Raw genomic sequence first — 26,731 nt, forward strand, 5'->3', positions numbered from 1 at the left:
GCCTCCGATAACTTTCGAACTTGTCCTGCATGAGGGCTACGCAGAATCCAAGAGGTCGTCGCAATCAACTAGAATCCGTAATGAAATGGACATTAGAGAGAAATCGACGCAGCGTTGTGGATTATGCAGTTAGCTGGTCATAATCGGAGTAAATGCCCGCAATGAAACTATCATGTCGGACAATCGTCACGATCAGGTAGGAATTGAACTTATGTTGTAATGTATTTATTTTATATGAAAAAAATTATATTGCAAATATTCATCTATTTGTTAAAAATCTATCAAGCTGTTTTTTGGAGTTGCAGTTATGAATTTATTTATATCTAGAGCTACAGAACTCCAAATTAAGATCCGTTACTTTTTCTAGAAACTAAGCTTGATACAAGTTTTAGTGTTTTAATGTTCAAAAATGTCCAAATTAAATATATACAAAAAATACAAACTTTTTAATATCAAAACCGAAGAAACCCCTAAAATTGATGGTTCGATGGTGTGGTCCTAAGGGTATATTTCTGCGGAGACCGACGTTCACGTTGTGGGTGATCGCGACGACCAACATCCTCTTCAGTCGCAGGTGAAGGTGTCTGATACATAGAAAAAAATTATATGGCTCGAATGGCATCGATAAACTTGAGCCGGGAGGAGTGCCATACTGCGGTGGATACAACCTAGTAGGAGTGGAGTACTGCAGTGGATACGGGCCAGGGGCAGTGCTATAATGCGGTGGATATGGGCCGGGAGAGGTGCTATGCTGCGGTGTGTACGACCCAAACATATCAAATCTGTAATGGTATACGCCCCCCGATGAGCCCGAGAAATTGTCATTGCTCGCAAAATCAGGATGATAAGAAGTATCAGCCGAAAGTGAATGCGATGACGAGCCCGGGAAATAGTCATTGCCTGCCAAATCCGGATGATAAGAAGTATCAGTCGAATGTGAATGCGATCGCTCGGACTCGGCCTCGGCTATACCTCGGCTCCGGTCCGGTCATGCTCGGCATCCGGTCAGATCGGCTCTATATCGGCCATCGCTCGTATGCCCCGATCATTTGACGTCGGGGGACTATAGTCGACTGCCCACCAAGTAAATATGGCTTCCCCATACTAAAGTACCATTGTATGTACTCTAACGATGGGCGTAAATCGGAAGACATATCCATCTGAGGTCTTCGAGCCATCCGACTCTCCCACACCGCAATATCTCCGGTGCGTAACCCCCCAATGCTGTCCATGTCTCCCTCTATTGTTCTTACCGTGAACCTCCTCCCCCACCTGCATTGGCAGATCTGGGATGTACTGGATGCAACCAAACTGTTGTAGTACTCGATCTCCGTGGTACCACTCGACTACATTGAAACTGATAATTGGTGCGTTTGTGCACCACAACTGAGAATCAACGTAGGCAGACGAGGGTATAATAGCCGCAATTTCTGGTCTACAGTATGGCATCCATATAAACTGCACGATTAATACCATGATTAAAATTTAACACGGTTGGAGTAAGATATAAAAAGCAATTACATGTCACGAATATTTGAATAGCTTACCCTTCCCGGCATGTTGTTCAATCATCGACGATATATCGGGACGAAGGTACGACCTCCGATACCGGATAAATACTCCATCTACGAAAACAATTTTCAAGTAAATATAGTTTCATTAGAATAGTATTATTATAAAGAAATTGCCAATTACTAACAAGTTAAATTTTATCACCGTTAACTAGCGGATATACGTATGGTTGGTGACTAACCGATGCCAAGAATGGCATCCGATAAAGAGCCCATGATTGCAACAATATAAGGCATCCGCCCATGTTCATAAAGATTAGGCTTTGTCGTCCGACAAAGCTCACGATACAACATTGCGTAATCGCGAACCCCAACTATAAGAGCGAACACTACGCAGATCAGTTAACAGAGGTAAATACTGGATATGAACCTTGTTGTTGTTCGAATTGGGCATCAATACACCCCCTATGATATGCATAATGTACGCTCGAGCTACGCACACCAACTCTTCTTCGGTGGCATTATCTGATAAATGTTGAAAATTAGCTTTTAGCCATGTAAATTTCAACTCGAAAAAGTAGACTCAAGATCGCCGGCGAGGCTCCTAGTAGGTCAGTAACAAAGTGCAATGGCTCATTATCGCACTTACGCCTGCGGACGGCATCCTCGCCGATTGGGAGCCCAAACGCAATGCAACATCCTCCGAGTAATCGGCACTCCCACACAATAAATGAAAAGTGTGGGTCTCCGGCCGCCAACGCTCGACCAATGCGGATATTAAATCATACCGCAAATCGAACGTCCGGGTCATTGCTGCTGATCCGAATCCAGCTAGCTCTAAGTACGGCATCGATCCGCATCCGGGGAATATCCTACACCATTCACCCTGCCCCTTAATATGCGGTACAAGTCCTGACAGTGTTAAATTACAAAAAATAGTTATAATAACATAATTTATTTTCTTAAATTACGTAGATTTTTTTTTAATGAAACCCTTATGTAACAAATAACAATATATTACCGTATTATTAATCGTGTCACATATGTGAGAAAGTTCCTTATTGATCAATGAAGCCATTATGATGCTCGCAATTTCAAAATAAATTTCGGTTATTAATTTTATTGTTTGATAGATTTTAAATATTTATTAGAATAACTTATAAAAAAATAGCAAACAAATTTTTCGACAACATTTTCTTTTGCTATACTACATTAAAAATTAAATATATCCAATTTAAATACAAATATTATTATTATTTTAAAATGATAATAAGTAAAATATTTTCAGATATTATTTTTTATATTATTTTAGCAAAAATATTTTAAATGTATTATGTAAGTATTTTTTATATTAATTTAATAAATAACACTTTTTCGTATTTTTTTCAGTATCTTTTTTAAATATATTACTTTCAGATTATTTAATTTTAAAACCCTTATTTTAGTACATAATGTTTTAAATATATTATTTAAGTGTTTTAAATATTTTTTAATAAATAACCCTGATTTTAGCACTTTATTCATATTTTTCAGTATATTATTTTTAAAATATATTATTTTCCTATTTTATTTTTTATATTATTTTAGCAAAAATGTTTCAAATGTATTAGGTATATTATGTAAGTGTTTTTATACTAATTTAATGAATAACCCTGATTTTGACACTTTTTTCGTATTTTTTGTATCTTATTTTTAAAATATATTATTTTCGTATTTTATTTCTTCATATTATTTTAGTACATAATGTTTCAAATGTATTATTTTAGTGTTTTTATATTTTTCAATAAATATCCCTGATTTTAGCACTTTATTCATACTTTTTTCAGATATTATTTTTTAAAATATATTATTTTCTTATTTTATTTTTTATATTATTTTAGCAAAAAAAATTCAAATGTATTAATTAACTGCTTTTATATTAAGGGTTTTTACTAAATAACCCTGATTTTGATACTTTCTTCGTAATTTTTTATTTTCGTATATTATTTTTAAAATATATTATTTTCGTATTTTATTTCTTTATATTATTTTAGTACATAATGCTTCAAATGTATTATTTAAGTATTATTTATATTTTTTAGTAAATAACCCTGATTTTAGCACTTTATTCATATTTTTTCAGATATTATTTTTAAAATATATTATTTTGGTGTTTTATTTTAGCATAAAATCTTTCAAATGTATTATTTAAGTTTTTTATATTAATTTAATAAGTAACTGACTTTGGCACCTTGTTCGTATTTTTTATTTTCGGATTTTATTTTTTAATTATACTATTTTCATATTTTATTTTTTATATTATTTTAACAAAAACTCGTCACCACCACTTTCCCCAATAAAGTTTTTTTCAGATTTTATTTCTTCTCGTATTTTTTTCATTAATATATTTTAATTTTTAAAATTTTTACTATTTTTGTAAAAAGTTTAAAACCCGATCACATAAAAATAAAAAATAAAAAAATTCTATAATAAGTCAAATAAATTAAAAAATCTTTTAAACAACCTAAAACACACACTTAACAAATAAATTACATAAAATAATAACAAAAAAATATTCTTTACACATAAATGCTTAATACTTCAATGAAAATATAAAATAAATACAAATATACCTTAATATCTCTTCTTAACCAAATAACACCTTAGAAAGAAATAAAAATAAAATTATATCTGATTTAAATCTAAAACGTTATTAAACTAACATTAATTACTCAAATTTATAAAAAAAATTACCTTTTTCTTTCCTTCTTTTTCCTTCCCTCTTCTTCTTCTCCTTCTCTTTTTCTTTTTTTTTCTCTCAGCCGCCGGCCTCCTTCTCCTCCTCTCCTTCTTTTTCTTTCTTCTTCTTCTCTTCTTCCCTTCTTCTCTCTTCTTCTTCTTCTTCTTTGCCGAAAATGAAGCTTGGGGACCATATATTATGGTCCCCAAACAAAAACAAAACCCTCTGCATGAGGGGTCAAATCGGCACTAAAAGCGGTGACACCGGTCTTGCCTCCGCCAGAGGCAACACCGTGCCGCCTCGCACCAACATGTTTTTTTTTTTTTTAGTTTTTTTTACTGTTTTGGTACTGTTTGTCGTAGGTGTGTGCTGCCGATTAGGCGAACCACCTGACATACCATTTTCGTAATTACATTTTTTATGTATTATTTTCAAATTTTTAATTTTTTATATTTTTTAGTAAAAACCCTAATCTATTTACATAATATATTTCATCTTGATGTTTGATGTGACTACAGTTCTCTCTCATACTCAATTAAAAAAAAGAGGCTATAGTTTTTAATAAAAAATAGTTTTACTGAAAGGGTTTGGTACTTAATAAGAAATTTGTATATCCATATTATATCTATTTTAGTAAAAAATTCAAATATTTTATATTTATGGTAAATTTAATATATTAATAAAATTGAAATAGTATATTATTTAAATTATTTTTAATCATTTCACATTTTATTATTTATTATTATTATATCTTGTATAATATAGTAGTTTTATATTATACATTCAGCCTTTTTATAATAATCATATGCTATAACAACATTTTGGTATAATAATTAATTTCTAGTAGAATTAATATTTTCAGTTTTATTTTAATTCTCTATAACAGATTTTCATTTATAACAATAAAATTCATAGTTATGAAGTACATTTTTACTAAATTAGTTTTTATAACAATATATTGTCTAAATTTTAAGTAAAATTATAACTATTTCATACAAGAAAACTTATTAATTATCATTTATTAAATAAAATGATTTTAATTAAAATATTATTTCAATAAAATAATTAAATTTCACGTGAAAAAATCTATTAATCATATCTTATTAAATAAAATAATCTTCAATGAGAATCAAACATATTAATTCAATAAATTATTAAATTTACTAATTAAATATTGTATTATAAATTGGAACATCATAAACTTGTAAGTTCATTACTTGAATTTAGTAATTCATGATAATTTAATTAATTTAATTTGATAACTCACATATCACATTGATTAATTGAATTTATTAGTTTTATAATCTTTATAATTAATCATGTGAAAAAATAAAATATGCATAAAAGCAATAATGCATGCACTTATTATACGACTTTTAAATTTGTTGATTGATTCTCACTTTCTTTTTTTAGCATAATTCACACTTTCTTTATTTAATTGAAATTCACGATATAAATTATATGCCAAGTTTACAACAATTATCTCTCTATAATGACATGATGTTATAGATATGTAACAATCACCTTTCTATAAAAAAGCATAAATTGACCAGACAAATAAGACTATTATAGATGGGGTTGATTGTACTAAAAATTTTATCACACACGTATGCGTGTGAAAACCACAAAATTAGATCACAGAAGCGTGTTTAAAAATAACCTACAATAAATAATGAAACATATGTCTTGGAACTAATTAATCATAATAACATACTAAATATGTCCTTACTAAAATAAAATAGATTAAATTGAGAGTAAAATGAAAATTAAACAAACAAATACATCATATAAACAATATTAATTGTGCTAGAGTTGTATAAAATGTTATTTATAGATACAATTGATGAATATCATAAATTATGCATATAAAATAAAAATGTATAAAATATATCCAATTGAAAATTTGGTTGAGTAGTAAACATATATTTTTATTAATGCAATTACGGTGGGTTCAAAACCCAGTATGCATATTTTAAATTTTATTTTTTGTTAAAACAAAGAATTAAAGTGTCTTTAAATAATATAATTTATTTTATTTATAGATGAATATATTAGTAAATTTTTAAATCGAGTAGTATTCAGTTGACTTATTACACTAATTTAATTATGGGTTTATTAAAATATAGATAGATAGATAGATATATACAATGGACGGAGATAATAAATTAGACATATTAAGATCAAAATGTATAAATCATGTTAAAATAAAACTTTAATTGACAGTAAATATAAAATTTTACCAATTGAATCAGCGTCGGTTAAATCCCATTATATACCTATTTTAAAATTTATTAGTTTTTTTTTAAATAAAATAAAGTATCTTGGATTAAGTAATAACTAGGAAAAAATGCAAAGCCGAATACGGCGGCGTAGTGGGAACAGCTTGTAAACAGAAACCGCCTATCGCTTTTCCCTTTTAACCACCCTCCTTTTTATAGTCAATTAAGATGACACCCATAAGCAAAGCGGGTTCAAACAAGCCAGGCTGCCTTGTCCGCGTTTCTCTTCCTTCCCTTTGCCTCTGATTCGTTGACCCACAATCACTCTCCTCAATCCCCAAACACGATTCACTGTTTCGCAAAAGAGCTCTTTAAGATCTGTTGTTTTTCGATTTCACAATTCCAAGGTCAAATCTCTTCTCCTCCTTCCCTTTCTTTTTTTTTTCATTTGCTTCTCTGCATTTGTTTTTTCAGATCCGCTCTCTAGATCGAAACGACACTATTTTCCAGATCTGGGTTTGGTAATATTTGTCTGGAAATGTCGGTTTTGCCCAAAGGTGATTCGGTTCAAATTCGAGAAGTTTGGAACGATAATCTGGAAGAAGAGTTTGTTTTGATCCGTGAAATTGTTGATACTTACAATTATGTTGCTATGGATACTGAGTTCCCAGGTGTTGTTCTACGCCCCGTTGGAACTTTCAAGAACGTAAGTGATTATAACTACCAAACTTTGAAAGATAATGTGGATATGTTGAAATTGATCCAGTTGGGTCTCACTTTTTCGGATGCCAACGGGAATCTTCCCACTTGTGGAACCGACAACTTTTGCATTTGGCAATTCAATTTCCGCGAGTTTAATATCAGTGAAGATATCTTCGTTAGTGATTCCATCGAGTTGTTGCGTCAATGTGGGGTTGATTTTAAGAAGAACAATGAAAAAGGTATTGATGTGAAACGGTTCGGTGAGCTTTTGATGTCGTCCGGGATTGTGTTGAATGATGATGTGCATTGGGTCACTTTTCAAGCGGATATGATTTCGGATATTTGCTTAAACTTTTGACCTGCAGGAGTTTGCCCGATACTCAAACTGGCTTCTTCAATTTGATCAAAATGTATTTTCCGATGGTATACGATATCAAACATATGATGAAGTTCTGCAATGGCCTACATGGTGGTTTAAACAAGCTGGCCGAGTTGTTAGAAGTGGAAAGAGTTGGTGTATGCCATCAAGCTGGTTCGGATAGTTTGCTCACATCATGCACGTTTAGGAAGTTGAGGGATAACTTTTTCAAATCAGTACAGAAATATGCAGGTGTACTGTATGGCTTAGAGGTCGAGGGCGGGCAGAATTCGGATTAAAAGAGAAAATAATTGGGAAAAAGGATGTAGACTACTAAGTGTGTGTGACTTAATTTTATTTGTATACATTGGCCAAAGAAGAAAGATTGTTGATCTAGTTGTGACTTTTTCTCTTTTGCTTGCATTGTAACTAAAACCTGGTGTTCAAGTTGAAGTCCAGTGTAAATTATGCAGTTAGTCTTTCAATAATAATTGTAACAATTACCATCTTATTATTTTAACAGCTTGTTTAATCGTTTTATTTAGATGATTATAACATGTGCAACAGTTTAGCCATAGATAGCTTTTGTTGTTGTAAGAGTATTATTTCTGTATGGCATTATACTTCTCTTTGGAAGTCCTCAATTGGAAATTGGTATCTCTTTTGGAGACTTTATGACTAGAATTTGTTCTGGAAGATGTGGGAGTTAGTAGTGATGATGGACTCGGATTTCTGCATTCGAGTTCATAGATGTTGCATAGGGTGGTACTGTATTATATTGTCCTGAAAGCTCTTTTTCTAAGAACTTGTTAATATCAATGTTGCATGATTTGGTTCTTACAACAGTAATACTTGAAATTGTGTACTAGTTCACAATTAGCCGGACTTGATGTGTGGGGGTAACCCTTTAAGTGTGTGTTTTACAAGCTTTGTTGCATTGGATTGGTAGGTTATGCAAATCAGGCATCTTTACAAGGAAAAGCTTGCAAGGCTTGTACCAGCTCGGAATGCATCATCGGATACATGCTTAATAATGAAAGGCCTGCAAGACATGGATACATGCTTAATAATGAAAGGCCTGCAAGACATGCATCGACTCGGAATGCATCATGCAATATAGTCTCTATTGCACCAAATCCAGTAGGTTTAGCATACCAAAGCATGCTTTTAAGGAAAACACATGCAACACCTGTACCGTATTGAAATGCCTCATGCAATACAGGCTCTTTGCGCTGGGTGATTGGATCTGGTAACTTCGGCGAATCAAGGCATGCTTATAAGGAAAAGCTCGTAACGCCTCTACCAGATCGGAACGCATTGTGCAATACAGCCTTGGTTGATATGGTGGCTTCATCTTATCAAAGCATCCATACAAGGAAAAACTAATCGCTGAAGTTATCAAGTGTCATATCTTTTTGTGCATTTTTCTTACACCTGTTCTTCCTAAAAAACTACTACAATCAATTATGACCTCGAAATATCCAGGGTGATATCTTCTTTAATGTGCATGAAAGGCAAGTGTGTGCCGGTTTCATTCCCATATAGGCAAAGGCCTTCAATTCCACCCAACTCATTTCAATTAGGTTCTTAACAGCTAACATTTCCTTAACTATTACACTCAATAGTATAGCTCTGTAGAACAATGTAAATCAAAATTTTCATCTTTTCCTGTGTCTGACATTCAGATAAAAGCTCGTAATGTATAATGAGATCAGACGAACATAATGTTAGCTTAAGTAAAATGAAGAAGTTCAAGATTAGATAGAGAGAATGTCAGCTCAAATACTCTAAAGCCGCGAATGCAACTCATCCATCGAAAGAAGGAAATATTTTTTACATTTCAAAATGTGTTATTTTTATCATTTGTTTTTCTAATAAAACCTATATAAATAAATTTTAAAAGTTGGATATGTGTATATTTGTGTCTACATTGTGAGATATATATATATATATATGCATATATAAATTACTTTGAGATTAGTTATATGTATTTAAAAATATAAATTTGCTTGATTGAGTTTTAGCTTGATTGGTATCGATATTGTTACTAGTGAAGGAGGTTGTGAGTTTAAATGTATTAAAACACATTATTTTTCTATTTATAGGTGAGAAGGGTTATAATTAGAAATTATAATAATATTAATATTATAAAAATTAGGAATATACTACTGAAAAATCATTTAATAAAAATTTTAAAAATAATTATTAAAATTATATTTGTATGTATTAAATAAAATCCAAATGACGAGAAAAGTGCATTTGACATTAAATTTTGATTTAAAAAATATAGATTCTCAAGTGAAAAGACTATAATACCCATATCAATTTGTTGTCCTTAATTACCGAAAAAGAAAAACATAACGCATGCCTGTACAAAATTTGCCAAATACGTCCTCTCAAATGTCATTTACAGCCTGTAAATTGCAAATTAAAGGACAATAGTACCCATACTAATAATCAATATTATCATGCACCTCATAGTAATTACGTCACTTCATAGCCCCAATAAAAACCGGCGGTTCAAGTTATTTTTTTTTGCACTGTATCGGTGATTTTTTTATTTATCGTTACTTTCCTCTTGCCCCCAACCCCGGTCCACCACCGTCTCTCCGGTTCTAGGGTCTGGCACTACTTCAACGTACTTGAAGGGAGTTCAGATCCCTTAATTTTCGGTAATTCTCTATGCTTACGTTGTACATTTGTTTTAACGTTTGAAATTTCAGTTCTTAGATTCTAGTGCCGAAGAATGTTGGGATTTGAGGTTTTAATTTTAACTTCCACGAGGTCTGTAAATGGGGAATGTTTATATTTGCACGGAATTTTGTGTGTCTATTGAGATTTTTTTTTTTTTTACTTAGATATGCTTGCTTTTTGGTACTTTGTTTACTTGTCAGCTTGGAAGTTCATTTTTAGGGTTGATAATTAGGTTATTTCTTATTTCTTTTATTTGTTAAAGATATGAATATATGTAAGTGTATGCCTAGCTTTCTTGTGCTTGGAGCTAAATTTGGTTCAAAGTTATGGATCAGTTTAAGAAGCAGGTATGGAACCTTTAGTTTATAGTTGTTTGCTGGTGGATATGCATTAAGCCTCCGCGCCTAGGGTAAATTTTAAATATAATCTCCCCTTTATGAACATCTATTTGGAGCTCTGAGTTAATCTATGTTGTTGCATGTTGTCACTATGCATGTTTTCCTTCCTTCTCCTGTCCATTTAATTGTTGTTCTCAGTTTTTTATCGCGCCATTATCCAATTAGGTTTTCCAGGGTGTCTTGTCACTTTTGGATTTAAACTACATGCCGGTTTATTGACTTAAACTGTTTTTCATTGTGATCTGAGTGATTCTTCTCCTTGATCATTTCCTTCGTCGTCCTGTAGTATTTGCTGCAGAAAGCTCTGCCTGTTAGGTTATTTTATTATTCAATGTCTCCTGTGCTAGGTAAAGTTGGCTGTGATGATTCGACAAACTTGTACAATCGTGATCTATTGAGAGTTAATACAATTATGAAGTATGGTCCCTGCATTTTTGTTTGACGTGCATGCCCATTTTTTGCATGGAACACTTTTAATTTAATGAACAATGAGACAAGGAACATGAACGACCGTTTATGTTAATTTGTGGTTTGCCATTCTTTTTGTATGTGGGTTGGCGGGGAGCAATTACTCCTTTTATCAATTTCATCTTAAGCACGTGTTTCACGTTTTAAATGAAAGGTTGTGTGTGCTCTTTTTTTTTTTTCGAGCTGGAAGTTTTCCTATTTATGGAAGTACTTAGATCGTTAAAGAAAAACTATATATAGAAGTAGATTTAAAGAAACAATATGCTGCTCAAATCCATGTGGGTTGAATTTATTGACTAAATTGTGTTTCTTCATAATTTCACCCCCACTTTGATAAATATTTGCACTTTTTGCCCCTATGGATTTTTGTCTGCATCGAAATAATTCTCGTGTAAAGTGTGTTAGGATTTTCACATTGTTTTGCATGTTGTTTGAGGTCCATTCATATTATCGCTGCCAGTGCAACTGTAGGGATGGCAGTAACCAAAAGTGTATATCTCTCACTATGTTGCTCTGGCCCTTCATTTTGCTTGAAGTACTGAATACCCATGTCCGACACATTCCAGGGCATGGTTATGGGGAGATGAAGCTCCAAAAACATGGAAAGCCGTAGAAAAAACTGAACATGTTTGTGCCGGGTGTATACCCATATCTGATACTCACACTCAAGTTTGAGTAAGATAGGTCTCTTATGCATCGAAAATGATAATTAAGTTGTATGTAGTTAGTTGCATAATTCTGTGTGGATATTAGCACCTCTGTGGTGCACAGGTATCATAATATGAGGACTTTATTAGCCTTTTTTTGGCATTTCAAAGATATATAAAAAAAAAAAACCACTTCTTTGCATCAACATAATGTCAGATTATCAGAAATTTTTGGCACAAACAGAAGAGTACTTCCAATCTGATGAAGGCCACTGAACTTAGAATTTTTGCTGGAAACCTTTTTCTCAAAAAAGATTTTGAGTCTCAAAATCTAATTAAATGTGAGTTATCTAACTTTATTCTTGGTGAAAACTTACTGGGAAAGCAATAGTCTGGAAGAACTTTTTGGTATTTAAAAAATCTGGAGGTAGTTTTTTTTTTTTTTTTTTTAATCTTGACATATCTTCAATATGGTAATTCACAATGTTATTTATTTATTTATTTATTTTTTAACTTTTTTTTCTGGTCTTTCTTACAATTGTTCTCTCTTTGAAGTTCATTTGATATGCATGAAACTATGTTAAATGTGACATGATTGACTAAGATCTTGAAGATTTTGCAGTTTCCTTGAGTCTTCGAAACTTATTCTTCATTTCTTCTTTGTAATGACTAAGGTGTCAAGTACCTGTAAGATACCACAACCTGATAATTGATACTAAAACGTGATTGAGACCATTAGAATCATCAAAGATCATAAAGTATTCATAAGCTGAAGAGAGAAAGGATCTTCAATTGACAGCAAGGCTTAGGTTGGCCTTGCGGTTATAATTTAAAGTTGCAATTGAGTGTAAATTCTCTGTAAAGAAGGTAGAAATCTAGTTTTGTAATGAGTGCAAATTCATTGCATTCAGAATCTTTGACTGCAATTTTGCCGTATCTGGCATTTTGCTTATGGTAAAATTTAGACCTTGATTTCCTTTGGTTAACTTGTAAAAGTGGGTGCTAGCTTTGGTACAGCAAGGTAAAAGAAGGAAACACAAGAATTTGTTGTTTTAGATATGCTTAAATTAATTGATATTATAACATCTCAATAATAAAATGTGGGGAAAGGACTACAATCCTTCTATCTCTTATGTAGTTTTTGAATAAGCCGCATGTTTTTGTTTTAGATTGGGTTTGATGCTTTCTTGTGAATTTTAGTAATTTCTGTTTTTATTGTTTAATTCATTCAACAGCAGTGCACGAGTTATGTAGGTGAACAGTAGTCTTGCTACTTTAAAGTCTTCAAAATACATATATGTTATCTTTTTTGCAGAAGATGAGTAGCTTGGTTGAGAGGCTCCGGGATAGATCAGATCGAAAGCCAATTTACAATTTGGATGAATCAGATGATGATGCAGATTTTGTGTCCAGAAAATCTGGTAAAACTGAAGAGAAGTTGGAAAGGATAGTCAGGGATGATGCGGTTAGCCTCTTTTTGCTTCTGTGATATTAGCTTTTATGTTTCCAATAAAAGAATTGCCTCTAAGTAGGATGACTTTTCTTCCTTTCCATATTGTATCAGATTTAAGCTTTATATAGTCTATGTTGTGAAAAGCGCTGATTCTCAATTGCAGAGAACAATGTTGACATTCTGTTACTTTCTTTAGTTTATGTTATTGTTCATTCTAATTTAGATATGGAACATTCAGATGGTTGTTGTTGTTATTATTATTATTTTTACTTTCCACTTACCACCTTTAATGATTAAAATCACAGAAAGAAAACTCATGCCAAGCTTGTGGAGAGACTGAGAATCTCTTGAATTGTGCAACATGTACTTATGCATACCACCCAAAGTGTTTACTTCCTCCATTGAAAGCTCCTCCTCTTCCTAACAACTGGAGATGCCCTGAATGTGTATGATTAAATAGTGTTTTCTGATATTGCAAATACCTCTATATATTGGATACACAGCAGCTTAGGATTACCCTTTTTCTCTTGCAGGTTAGCCCTCTGAATGACATTGAAAAGATATTGGATTGCGAAATGCGTCCTACTGTGGCTGATGACAATGATGCTTCCAAGTTGGGTTCAAAGCAAATATTTGTGAAACAGTATCTTGTAAAGTGGAAGGGGTTATCTTATTTGCATTGCACTTGGTAATTTTCTGGTTAATTATGTTTATAATAATGTTTTTAGCAAATTAACTATATATCTACTTGGCTGTGTTAGGGTACCTGAGAAGGAGTTCCTAAAAGCTTTTAAGTCCAATCCTCGTTTAAGGACTAAGGTGAACAACTTCCATCGACAAATGGCATCAAAGAATAGCAATGAAGATGACTTTGTTGCCATTAGACCTGAGTGGACAACAGTTGATCGAATTCTTGCTTGCAGGTTCACCTATCTAATAACTTTATTATATGTATATACACATATGCATATTATACATTTAAATCATAGTTCTATGCCCTTGATTTTTATCATTTGATTTCAATAATCACCCTCATGTACATTATCATCCAAGTTCTGAATATTGATTTACTTACTGTTTGTGAATCTGGCTTGGTATTTTTGTGTGCTGTTTTGAGCTTTGGTTTCTGGTTCAGTAGCTAATGTATGTCTATTACGCATGCTGACTTCTTTAGGGGAGACGAGGATGAGAAGGAGTATCTTGTTAAGTATAAAGAACTATCTTATGATGAATGTTATTGGGAGTTCGAATCAGACATATCTGCATTTCAACCTGAAATTGAGAAATTCAATAAAATTAGGTCCAGATCTCGTAAATATGCTAAGCAAAAATGCAGCCTTCGAGATGCTGTTGAGTCCAAGAAAAAATCAAAGGAATTTCAGCAGTACGAACAGAGTCCTGAATTTCTTACTGGAGGTACATTCTAATGCTTTTTCCCTGCAATCTGGCACTTGTCTGAGTAGGCTCACACATACGCGGTCATTATTAATTGCTGACAGCATTTTCCTGGAATTCTAGGAACGCTGCACCCTTACCAGCTTGAAGGGTTGAACTTCTTGCGATTTTCTTGGTCCAAACAAACACATGTAATTCTTGCTGATGAAATGGGCCTTGGTAAGTCCTGTTTGAAAACAGGTTGCTTTTTGAAGGAATTTGAGTAGCTTATATAATGGGTTGCAAATTCTCTGTCTTGTTTGTGTGCAGGTAAAACAATCCAGAGTATTGCTTTTTTGGCATCTCTTTTTGAAGATAACATTGCTCCTCATTTGGTTGTAGCACCACTATCAACATTACGGAACTGGGAACGGGAGTTTGCAACATGGGCTCCCCAAATGAATGTTGTATGTACTTGAAAAATATAAAATTACATGTTTTGATTCCCAATAAATGCTATTTGATTGTGAATACCATGATGCAGGTTATGTATGTAGGCTCTGCTCAAGCTCGTGCAGTAATAAGGGAGTATGAATTTTATCATCCTAAAAAGAGTCATAAGAAGATCAAAAAAAAGAAATCTGGCCATATTGTTAGTGAAAGCAAGCAAGATAGGATAAAATTTGATGTTCTTTTAACATCATATGAGATGATTAACTTGGACACAGCATCATTGAAGCCAATAATGTGGGAGTGCATGGTAAATCTTTTTGCTCATTGAGTCTGTTTGGTAGTTCTTGTGTGAGTTTTTGATGATACATGATCCATTGTGTAGATCGTTGATGAAGGACATCGGCTTAAGAATAAGGATTCAAAGTTGTTTCTTTCATTGAAGCAGTATACCACTTACCACCGTACTCTTTTGACTGGAACTCCTCTTCAGGTTTGTTCTTTGTTTTTGGTATTACATTGGAGATCTTGAAAGCTATCGCAAATAGCATTGAAATTTGTCCAATGAGTTATGACTTGCTTTCCAGCAGTGGCGCAATTATTTGCATGTTATTCTTTTCATACCATGTTTTGCTACATAATTCTTTTGATATCTCAAGACGAATGCTGCTTTCCAAGCCTTTTATTTATTTATCTCTTTTATTTTCTGATTATCTTCTTATCTAAAAAGCCATTAAATTCTTATAAGAGAAAAATTTCGAATTTAAACATTTGATGTTAAGAAATAAAGTCAGGCTGCATATGCCACTTTTTTAAGAGCTGTTGCTAACTTTTATGATTAAAATACGCCTGCAGTGTCTTGTATTTATTTTTAGATAAATTGATTTAAAAGGTTCATATTAAGAAGTTCCTTAAATAGCATTGTTGCCGTTTATATTGTACTTGCTCTTCAATTCTTTCTAAAGGATGCAAGAAGCTTACGAAGTTTGTTCTGGTTCTAGCTTTGTGGTTGCTGGTTCTAAACGTTTTATGATTATTTCAGTTTGTCTTTGTTTTGTGATTATCTCAGAATATGCATACACACATACTTCTGCATGTTTAATATTATGATTTATGACTTACTCATGGAATCTGTTTGGTTTTAGAACAATCTGGATGAACTTTTCATGCTAATGCACTTTCTTGATGCTGGAAAGGTTAGTATCAATTTACTTCTATGGAATATGGATTTTTAATAAAGGAGAGTTGCAGGAAGATTTTATAGATTTTTGAGCATTTTCTAAAACTTTTTTTTGGTTCATCTATGTGTAGTTTGGAAGTTTGGAGGAGTTCCAGGAGGAATTTAAGGATATTAGTCAGGAGGAGCAGATTTCCAGGCTTCATACAATGTTGGCGCCACATCTCCTTAGAAGTATATATCTTACTACATAGGATCTTATGCACTATTCTCTTGCTTAGTTACTTCTTTGTTCTAACTTGTCTGAAGAATGTAGTCTATGTTGTTGTGGCTTTGATTCAATACCCTCATATCCTCCGGATAACATTATTATTTGTTCAACGCCTGCTCCTGCAAAGCAATGCAGGCTCTCACCTTGGCGCAATTTTAAAAATTATTTTTATGACTCAGTTGCTTTGGTTTTATAGGGAATAAATATTTTATTCTTGTGGACTTGCTTTAGCTGATTGTTTATGAATGCAGGAGTGAAGAAGGATGTCATGAAGAAACTTCCTCCAAAAAAAGAACTCATTTTACGTGTTGAATTAAGTAGCAAGCAGAAAGAATATTACAAGGCAATTCTGACTCGCAACTATCAAATACTTACCCGGCGCGGTGGTGCACAAGTAGGCTCACTTGTTTTAATGAAATAAGCCTCCACTTTCCCGCATCCCTTTGCTAGTAGGGTGCATTGCCCTACTACTTAGCTGACATATGTTTTTCATGGATTAGATATCTCTAATCAATGTGGTTATGGAGTTGCGAAAGTTATGCTGTCATCCTTATATGTTGGAAGGGGTTGAACCAGTTATCGAAGATGCGAATGAAGCTCACAAGTAAAGTTTTATTCGTGTTTTTTGGCTAAAATTTCTATGTATTATCAATTTTGTCAAATTTTTTCATCTTAATCTACAATTGAAACTATTCTTGTATATGCTATATCTGTTTTAGACGGTCAAAATATTTTGTATTGATCCATTAAATGCCTGTCTTCTGCTTCTACCTGTTCTGTATGGCTCTACAGACAGCTCCTGGAGTCTTCTGGGAAATTGCAACTATTGGACAAGATGATGGTAAAGCTTAAAGAGCAGGGACATAGAGTTCTTATATATTCACAATTCCAGCACATGTTGGACTTACTAGAGGATTACTGTACTTACAAGGTGTTAATATCTGCATTAGCATGATGTTTTTAGGGTTAAATAGTTGGTTAGCTGATAAATGAAGAAATTTTACTTATTATCTTATTGCCCCTTGTATATTTTACAGAACTGGCAATATGAACGGATAGATGGAAAGGTTGGTGGAGCTGAGAGGCAGATACGCATAGACCGGTTTAATGCCAAAAATTCTTCTCGGTTTTGCTTTTTGCTTTCTACTAGAGCTGGTGGCTTGGGTATAAATCTTGCAACTGCCGATACAGTTATCATTTATGACAGGTCAAGCAATTATCCTCTTATATATCCTTTCCTTTTTTGTTTATTTGTTTGTAGTGGGAGATTTATCCGATGGAAATGCTTTTTTCCATAATTGTTGATTGGTTTAGTTTTATGCTTTGTTTCATTTAAGTAGGGTAAATCTTGACTGCTGGTTAAGATAAACTAGTGTGTGAATTGGGATTTGAGCATAAAGCAGTAAGAGAGTGTTTTCGTGGATGATGGATAAAGATCGTGAAGATGAAAGCACTTAATTCCAGATTTTGATGTAAAAGTTGTAGCAATTCATTATGTTGCACATTGTGTTGTAATCACTACCCGAATGGTATAAGGACCAGAAATCTGATATTGTCTATGTGGCAGCATATTAGGTTTCTGGTATTGTAGAGCGAATGATATAAGGACTATAAAATGATGAACTATTACTAGTTCTCTGATATGATGTTGAAACCTCCTCTTGATGACTTCTATTTTTGTTACCTATTTGTCTATTATTTTAAGGTTTAGGTTTAGGGATATTACATGCTCCCTTTGGTATTTGTTTAAGTGAAAAGTGAAAATATGGGTGATGCCTCTACAGTGATTGGAATCCTCATGCTGATTTACAAGCAATGGCAAGAGCTCATCGACTCGGCCAAATGAATAAGGTGCAAGTTGATTCCTTGACTTTGTAAGGAAAGCCATTCTCTCTCATTTTTATTTTTTCCTATAAAGAGTTTTATCTGTGTTGTAGGTGATGATTTATCGGCTCATAACTCGAGGATCCATTGAAGAAAGGATGATGCAGATGACTAAGAAGAAAATGGTTTTGGAGCATCTTGTTGTTGGGAGGCTAAAAGCTCAAAATATTAATCAGGTATTTTTTTTATCACATAGCAGTTTATAAAAGGATATAGAAATTAACTAATTTGTGAGCTGGGTATGAGGTTATAATGGTTACATGGTTTGAGAAAGATCTAACTTACCAGGCTCTAAATGTTATTTTCATATATTATTGTAGTAAATCTCAAAACTGCACATGAGCTTTGGTCCAATGTGCTATGAAATATGGGAACTTTGATTTGATGCAATTGTACACGAGAAACTTTGATTTTGGTTCAATTCTAAATATCAACTTCGATTTTGGTTCAAATTGTACACAATAGAAAATCGAATATATCCAGCTCTTTTTGTGTTGCATAAATATTTTTTGTGTGTATGCAGTAAGTAAATTTAAAATTGTGCCTAGTAGGTATAGTGTTAGTGGTATGTGAAAAATAAATCAAAATCAGAGTTTCAGGTACATAATTGCACCACATCAGAATTCCTATATTTTGTTGCATATTGGCTCAAAGTTCATGTGTACTTTTGGGATTTATCCCTATATAATTTTGTTGGAATAAACTGGGTCTTAGAAGAAAAATTAGGAGAACCCTAAATGAACAGATTGTTGAAGAATGACAACATGGTTGAAGTTTGATATCCCAACCAATTATGGAAATGCATTTGCCCTTGGCTGCCCTTGCTAATTGTCCGTGTGGAGTGACTTCTTGAAGTTTTAGCCCTCTGTTTCTCATACTTGTTCTGTTGAATGGAACTTGTAAGTCTAATTTTTTGGTGTCTATTGGTAGATGTTAGGTTAACGTAGAGTTTATGGTCAGATCTTGCTTCCTCTCTGGAAAGAAAAGGTTGCAATTATTTAGCTAAAGTTTTAATTTGTTATTATTTACTTTAGGAAGAGTTAGATGATATCATCAGATATGGCTCAAAGGAACTATTTGCTGATGAAAATGATGAAGCAGGAAAGTCCCGCCAAATTCATTATGATGCTGCTGCTATTGATAGGTAACCTATTGTTCACTATTGTTGCTACAACTTGATTGATGTATGGCCTCTGCAGATTTAAAGTTAATTTTTTGGTTTTGTTTTCCCTTTCGATAGATTACTTGATCGTGAACAGGTTGGGGATGAAGAGGCGTCAGTGGATGATGAAGAGGAGGATGGATTTTTGAAGGCATTCAAGGTTTTATATATTTTTGTATTTTGTTTTAGTTTAGCTGTTACTTATTGGTTATGTATTCTTCTTTTACTGGCTGATGAACTAATATGGCGTACTGCATCTTGAATAACCGGCTTTGGGCTTGACACTAATATGATTCGATACATGTTGCTAATTGATTTTCGTTTACTGAAATTCTCATCATTAAAATTCCAAATCTAGCACATTTAAAATTTACATTTTTTTGGAAGAAAGAATAGAATTTTCATCTGTGTGCATCCCTAATATATTGATTTTTTTTTGGAGTGCCCAAATTTAGTAATTGTAGAGTCTGCCTTTAATGGTGTTTTATTTAGCATAATATCTCGACTAATAGAACATTCAGAGCAATGATAGTAGACTGCGCTCTTGAAGGTTTCAGTGTTGGATTTGAGTGGTTAGATTGGTCAATTAATTGTCTAAGGTATTTTACTTTGATGATACTTCTTTCGGTTGGAATTAATCAATACCCCATCATAGTCTTTGCCATATAGTTAAGGCTGTTTATTTCTGTATGGGCCCAGTTATGTTAGGGTAATCATCTGTCAGAACTCAATTGCTCTTTTCAAATGTTTGATTTCTTAAATACAGGCAAGTTCAGTAAGTAACACCATATTCGTGCCATATATGTAAGGCTGTTTATTTCTCCATGGGTCCAGTTATGTCAGGGTAACCATCTGTCAGTATTTGCGTTACATACAGCATCATTTGAAAAGAGCAATATAGTTTTGAAGGTCAGTTACATGGATTGTTGGGCGTAATCTGTTCCAATGGAAAAATAGAAGCTGACGTAAGCATTGGGTATTTCTTGTTTTTTTCTTTGTAGACAGTTCATTACTAAGAAATGGGTGTATCCTGGTTTGGATTTAGAGTATCCATTTTTGGCCCTTTTCAATGAATGGCATTTAAAACAGTGGTAGGTATGAAGTAAAAAATGGTAAAAGTTCTGAGCAAGTCTGACCTATCATTAGGTAATTGACATTCTTGGTCTGTGTGTGTGAATGGAACTGCCAAATAGAGAACTTTACCATGTATGCTGCCGACAATATATATTTGGTGTTGCAAGTTTGTTGAATCAAATGAAGTCACAGCCTTTTAGACTCACATCTCTAAATAACTACTGCTCTTTTCTGCAGGTAGCTAATTTTGAATATAAGGACGAAGCAGAAACTGTTGTGGAGGAAGAAGCTCAAAAAGTGGCCGTGGAGGAAAAAAATACCATGAATAATTCTGAAAGAACAAGTTACTGGGAAGAGTTGTTACGAGACCGATATGAAGTTCATAAAGTTGAGGAGTTCAATGCTCTGGGAAAAGGAAAGAGAAGCCGTAAGCAGGTATGTATTATGCCATAATGGCAAAACTCAAAATTAGATCGAGTCAGATATTGGTTTATTTGAGGTGTCTCATGAGTTAGCATAAGTCCACTCCGCTTATTGATTTTCTGGTTACAAATATTGCCATGGTATTTGCTAATTTCCTAGCGTAAATCTTTCGGAAGATTTATTTTCTATTCTTTTTGCCAAGACTTTTGCTCTTTAAATTTCTACAGATGGTATCTGTTGAAGAAGATGACCTTGCTGGTTTGGAAGATGTAAGCTCTGATGGTGAGGACGATAACTTTGAAGCTGAACTGACTGATGGTGACACAACTTCATCTGGAACTCAATCTGGTAGAAGGCCTTACAGGAAGAGGAATCGTGGTATGTTTTGCCTGTCCTCAAAGGGTGTTAATGCTTCAACGGCCATAAATTATTCATATGGTTGTGATAATTTGTCTAATTTCTAATCATTGCAGTGGATAGTACAGAGCCAATTCCTCTAATGGAAGGTGAAGGAAAGTCATTTCGGGTGCTTGGTTTCAATCAGAGTCAGAGGGCTGCATTTGTACAGATATTGATGAGGTCAATTTTTTGTTGATTGTTTTATGTGCTATTTGATTGAGTTAATTTCCCCTAATATTCCATGCCCCATCATGTTATTTTGATTGTTATATTTTATATTGCATCAGGTTTGGGGTTGGGGACTTTGATTGGAAGGAGTTTACACCTCGTTTAAAACAGAAGACATATGAAGAAATAAAAGAGTATGCAAAGTGGCTTTTCCTTATTTGTTTATTTCTTGCCAGAGTATGTATATTGTATATGTTTTAAACATTTGATAGCTAAGTGTTAGCTATTATTTTCCTAGTGGCGACATTTTCTGTTGGGTTTGAATGGTCTGCGTGCATGTGTGATTGGAATGCATATAAAATATGGTTGAGTAGTTTTTAATTTCCCATCAGTTGGTGTGCCGTATAATGGGAGGTGGTTTGAATTCATGCTAACGATAATACACTTTATGCCTTCTTGACCTCATTCTCTTCTAATGCCAGTCTTGATGTCTGTTATTGCAATTTACTTGTGCAGATTTTATTCTCCTGTTGTACTTACTGCATGTTGAGAGCACAACAGTAGAAATTGTTAATTTATAGTCTCTTTTTTTTTTCCTATCTTATTTTCAGTTATGGTGTTCTTTTCTTGTCACATATTTCTGAAGATATAACCGAATCTCCAACATTTTCAGGTGATTGATCAATGCTGCATGGCATTCATTTTCTTTCTTTCTTTTTTTTTTTTTTTTTTTTTTGGTACTTCAACTTTTGGTTTCTTCCCTGGGTGTTTGGCTTTTGATCTACGACATATTTCTTTGGCTGCAGATGGTGTTCCCAAAGAAGGTCTCAGAATTCAAGATGTACTAGTTAGGATAGCTGTCCTGCTTTTAATAAGCAACAAGGTGAGCATGCCAATGGATTCTTGGAGTTTGATTCTTAGAGAAAGATTAATTTTTTAACTCATCATGTTGAATTATAAAATGTCCTTGTGCATTTTTAAGGATACTTTTTAGTGATTTGGGAAACTAGAACAATATAGAAAATATGAAAGTAATTTTAGTTAAATTACCCATGAGATAGGTCCGTGGAATATTTTATATTGTTATATTTGAAATAACAGGTGAAGACTGCATCAGAACATCCTGGGACCCGCCTTTTTACCGATGATATTATCATGCGCTATCCAACATTAAAGGGTGGGAAATTTTGGAAAGAGGAACATGATTTGTTGTTACTGAGTGCTGTTCTAAAGTACGTATCTCTGAAGTTCTTGGACATACACTGAATGGCTGCACCCATATTTCCTATGTTCTTTTCTTTTTTCCTTTTCCTTTCTTGCAGTTGATGAAAATACTAGTGACTGGACAATGAGAAGAATTATATTTTTTGACTGTCAATATTTCTCAAAGGTCTTTTAATTGTGGAGGTGCAATTTTGAAAGTGCATCTTCCTCTCGAATAAATCACGCTCTGTTGACAAATTTGTGGCCTGTTTTTTGTACTCTTGAAGCTCATGAAATTGGGTACCCTGATGCCTATGACGCCCCAGGAATACCTTTTTTGTTGACAGTCTAACTCTGACCTAGATGATTTTGGAGTTTGGATGGATGTGCTCTATCCGTAGTGAGCCCTCTGCATGGTGTGACTACACTGTATATAGTTTATGGTAGGGAGATCTTAGATGTTAAAAAAAGTAAAGCATGTGAACAACATTAAGTTAGATATTTCTACGTCCGCATAATAAGATATCTCGGGAGCTACATTTCTTCATTTAGCTAGCTGGGACTAGTGTTTTTATGTTTCGTTGCTAGTTGCTTCCTCCTTTGGATCTTACTTTTGGTGTAAGAAGGTAATCAAGGACATCTGTCCAAGTTATTGAGTGATAATTTGCATACATTCATGATAAGCATCAGAGCATATAAAATTTATGTATGATATATTAGGCTCTTTCTTTATCTACTGTAATGTGATTCTTATGCAGCTATGAGTCAAGATCTGAATTGGCCATCATATTAATGTTTTGCTTATTTGATTGTTAGGCATGGGTATGGAAGATGGCAGGCTATTGTTGATGATAAAGAATTGAGGATTCAGGAGGTCATTTGTCAAGAGCTGAATCTTCCCTTTATAAATCTTCCTGTTCCAGGGCAAGCTGGTTCTCAAGTGCAATATGGTGTTAATGTGACCAATATAGAATCAACCGGAAACCAGACTCGGGGAAATGGATCTGGGAATGATGTAGGAGGTGAGGTAGGCCAGGGAGCTACTGATGCTGGAAACCAAGCACAAATATACCAGGATCCTTCCATTTTGTATCATTTTAGAGATATGCAGAGAAGGCAGGTTGAATATGTCAAGAAAAGGGTGCTTCTCTTGGAAAAAGGGCTCAATGCTGAGTATCAGAAAGAATACTATGTAAGTTGAATGCTTCTCTTGGAACAATGGCATTGTCTGGCTCGAGATATTATACCTGGTTAGAAGTTCTGGCCTAAGCAATTATTATGAACTTTAAGCTTGTAGTGCGTTATATAGTTTTTGACTTAGTTTTAATAAGAGAGGAGAAAGGTATATCATATTGCCTTCAAGAGGAAAAGTAAAAATTAAAAAGGAATGCTACCAAGTCAACAGAGAAATACGTTAGCTTTTATTTATCTATTTATTAGATGGAGGAGGTGGGTTCTTGGGTGGAGGAACTGTTTTTAATTACACCGTTTTTTTCACTTGAAAAGTCAGAGTGCCGACACATTCAAGGATTTTGTTTGGTGCATTGGCTTATTTTCTGATGATAATATGAGCCTAGGAACAAGTCCAAATTTTTACTCCAGTAGTGTGTGTTTATTTTTTTTTCACTGTTGAACTGATTGTTGATTTTGAATTTTGAGAAGTCATTTCCGAATGATCATTAAAAAACATGATAAAAAGAGTTTTGTTATATTTATGGGGTTTTTGGATTGCGACATATATTTGGAGCTTTGAAGTTTGAAAGTGGGATCTTGGCCTCATTTGAAATTAAAACTTCGGCATGTCATTCATCAGGTACATTAGTAATCTCTAGTGCTGCTTGTACAATTATGCTGATGCAGTGTGTTCTGGTAAATTATAGCTTGACTTCTTGCACTGCTGTCAGTATTTTAAGATCATTTTACAAGTCCTTTTTATGTGTTCAAAGGTTGCAAGGCTTTTCATAATTTATTTGAATACAATCCATTTGGTCGTCCAATTGTTGGCTGTGCATACTACTATCTTGTAGTTCTTGTACCATGGACTCCTGCTTTCATGTTGAATCTATTATAAACTTGAAGATGATCGTGGACTTTCAGTATGTTCTCATCCATAATTGTCTCTTAGGGTGAATTAAAAGCAAATGAGGTGACAAGTGAAGAGCCAGACAATGCACAAAAGGTTGCCAGCATGCCAAGTGCAAGCTCAAAAGAGATGCCTTCGAAAGTGATTGACGCGTTACCTTCAATAGAAGTTATCAGTAAGCCATAATTTCTTCAAAAATAAAACTCGTTGAGAAAAATTCTTACCTACATACCATATATCAGAGATTATTATCATATATGAGTACCATTGTCATATACAAGATACGATGAATTCATCCCGGTGACATTCTTCCTTTTTAACTATAGGGAGTTTGCTTTCCATATGATCTGGTGTCTGAGTAAAGAACAATTATGTATCGATAGTTAATGCTCTAAAAGTTAAAAAAAAGAAAGAAAGAAAGAGATATCTGGTCCTCTATCACCCGTACTTCACCCTTATGTGCTTGATTCTGTTGGTTAAAGAGTTTCTACCTAGGGTTTTATTATCCTTGTGCAGATTCAGAAGAAATTTCAGCAGCTGCTTGCGATGATGATGCAGATCGATTGGAATTGCCTCAACATTACAATAAGGTACATAATTGTATTTGAGGGGGCTTGAATTTGCAAAGATCAAGTGGAAAGGATGTTGCACTTTGTTCAACATCCTAGAAATGGAAATTGTAGCGTCTGTTTTGAAGCTTTCTTGATTTTATCCAATTTGTTGCAGATATGCAAGATCTTGGAGGAGAATCAGGGTGAGAATCAATCAAGTGTTGATTTGAAGAAGAACCTCCTTTCGTTGGAAGAAACTTGTGGCGACATATCTCGGATTCTTTCACTCTCGCGGCCTCTAGGTGGCACAGCTGCAGGTTCAGAGAGCACAACTGCAGTTTCACCACCTAACCAACAGCCTGCTGATGGGACCGAAATTGAGATGGAGGATTCACCAAGCGAATCTGAACCAGTTAAACCTGCTGGTGGAGAAACTGGAAAAGGGACAATGGGATCGGATCCGGTTAGCAGAGTAGTGGATTCAGATGCGGCAGATTCATCTGAAATAGACCCAAAAAGTTTGGGAACAACTACTAACACAAATGATGATGTGATAATGGAAGAAACAGGGAATGAAGAGTGCAAAAGTGATGGTGTGGCAACTGAAACTGAAACCGAGAAACCTGAAGCAGCAGCTGGGGTTGTTTTGTTGGATGATTAAAAAGCATTGCTGCGTAGAGGTCGGGTGATTTGAGCCTAAACTTTGATTGACCCTCTTTCTTTTTTAATTATATAATCCGGTTAGACATGATGAAATGGGTTCTCCCTGGCACTAATCCATTTAGGAAACCCAAAGGATTTAGCTAATTAGTTAAAAGCTTTACCCATCTGCATGACATGTAGACATTTGAAGACATCTTATTCATTGCTGAACTGAATATATATATAATTATATATATATATATTTATATTTATATATGTGGTCTTTGTTTTTATAATTATCGATAATCTTTCAAGCGAACCATCCTTTTTGTCTAAAATGTTCTGTTTTCTACTATTTGGTATCCCTTGGGAATTTTATTTATATTTGTCCAAACACATGCCATTGAAAGCCAACAGTAAATACATCCTCCGAGTTCACCCAAAGAAAAACTAGTAAATGGTTCAAGAATATTGGATTGGGAATTAATTTTCCGTTTAATATATAAAATAACGCAAGCTTTGTGACACCTACAAATGTCACCCAACAACGCCCATACATTGCACTAAGAAGGACAATATCTTCATGTATGTGTTCTCTTAGTCTAAATTGAGTTCAAATCCACACTCTATTTGATCAGGAATAAAAATATGACTACTACCATCATGGGAGGATAAAGGATGAAAATGTAACAATAGAAAGA

At 33.8% G+C, this 26,731-nt stretch overlaps 2 protein-coding genes across 4 annotated transcripts; both read left to right on the forward strand.

Annotated features, from left to right (window-relative positions):
• The first annotated feature begins 6,569 nt into the window (after positions 1–6,569).
• LOC108469684 (probable CCR4-associated factor 1 homolog 7) lies at positions 6,570–8,029 on the forward strand. The gene is given in 2 exon segments (XM_017770673.2): positions 6,570–7,468; positions 7,471–8,029. Coding segments are annotated over 2 exon segments (819 nt in total). The 5' UTR covers positions 6,570–6,987; the 3' UTR covers positions 7,809–8,029.
• A 1,840-nt stretch (positions 8,030–9,869) lies between these two features.
• LOC108450322 (CHD3-type chromatin-remodeling factor PICKLE-like) lies at positions 9,870–26,326 on the forward strand. Of its 3 annotated transcripts, none has more exons than XM_017747897.2 (31): positions 9,870–10,181; positions 13,035–13,181; positions 13,475–13,615; positions 13,703–13,857; positions 13,931–14,092; positions 14,344–14,585; positions 14,688–14,783; positions 14,874–15,010; positions 15,088–15,303; positions 15,379–15,486; positions 16,139–16,189; positions 16,305–16,404; positions 16,693–16,835; positions 16,942–17,045; positions 17,234–17,372; positions 17,479–17,648; positions 18,226–18,292; positions 18,379–18,501; positions 19,360–19,469; positions 19,566–19,647; positions 20,799–20,996; positions 21,212–21,362; positions 21,458–21,563; positions 21,671–21,745; positions 22,163–22,224; positions 22,358–22,434; positions 22,653–22,783; positions 23,571–23,946; positions 24,880–25,012; positions 25,354–25,427; positions 25,564–26,326. In XM_017747897.2, exons 2-31 carry the CDS (start codon positions 13,035–13,037, stop codon positions 26,047–26,049), a joined length of 4,362 nt encoding a protein of 1,453 aa, XP_017603386.1. In that variant the 5' UTR covers positions 9,870–10,181; the 3' UTR covers positions 26,050–26,326. The 3 variants fall into 3 exon arrangements, with proteins under 3 accessions (XP_017603386.1, XP_017603377.1, XP_052886479.1); XM_017747888.2 differs by having other exon boundaries at positions 9,876–10,181; positions 13,032–13,181; XM_053030519.1 differs by lacking the exon at positions 9,870–10,181 and having other exon boundaries at positions 13,014–13,181.
• Positions 26,327–26,731: the final 405 nt, after the last annotated feature.

The sequence above is a fragment of the Gossypium arboreum genome, chromosome 7 (assembly GCF_025698485.1).
Source record: "Gossypium arboreum isolate Shixiya-1 chromosome 7, ASM2569848v2, whole genome shotgun sequence".
Lineage (NCBI taxonomy): Eukaryota > Viridiplantae > Streptophyta > Magnoliopsida > Malvales > Malvaceae > Gossypium > Gossypium arboreum.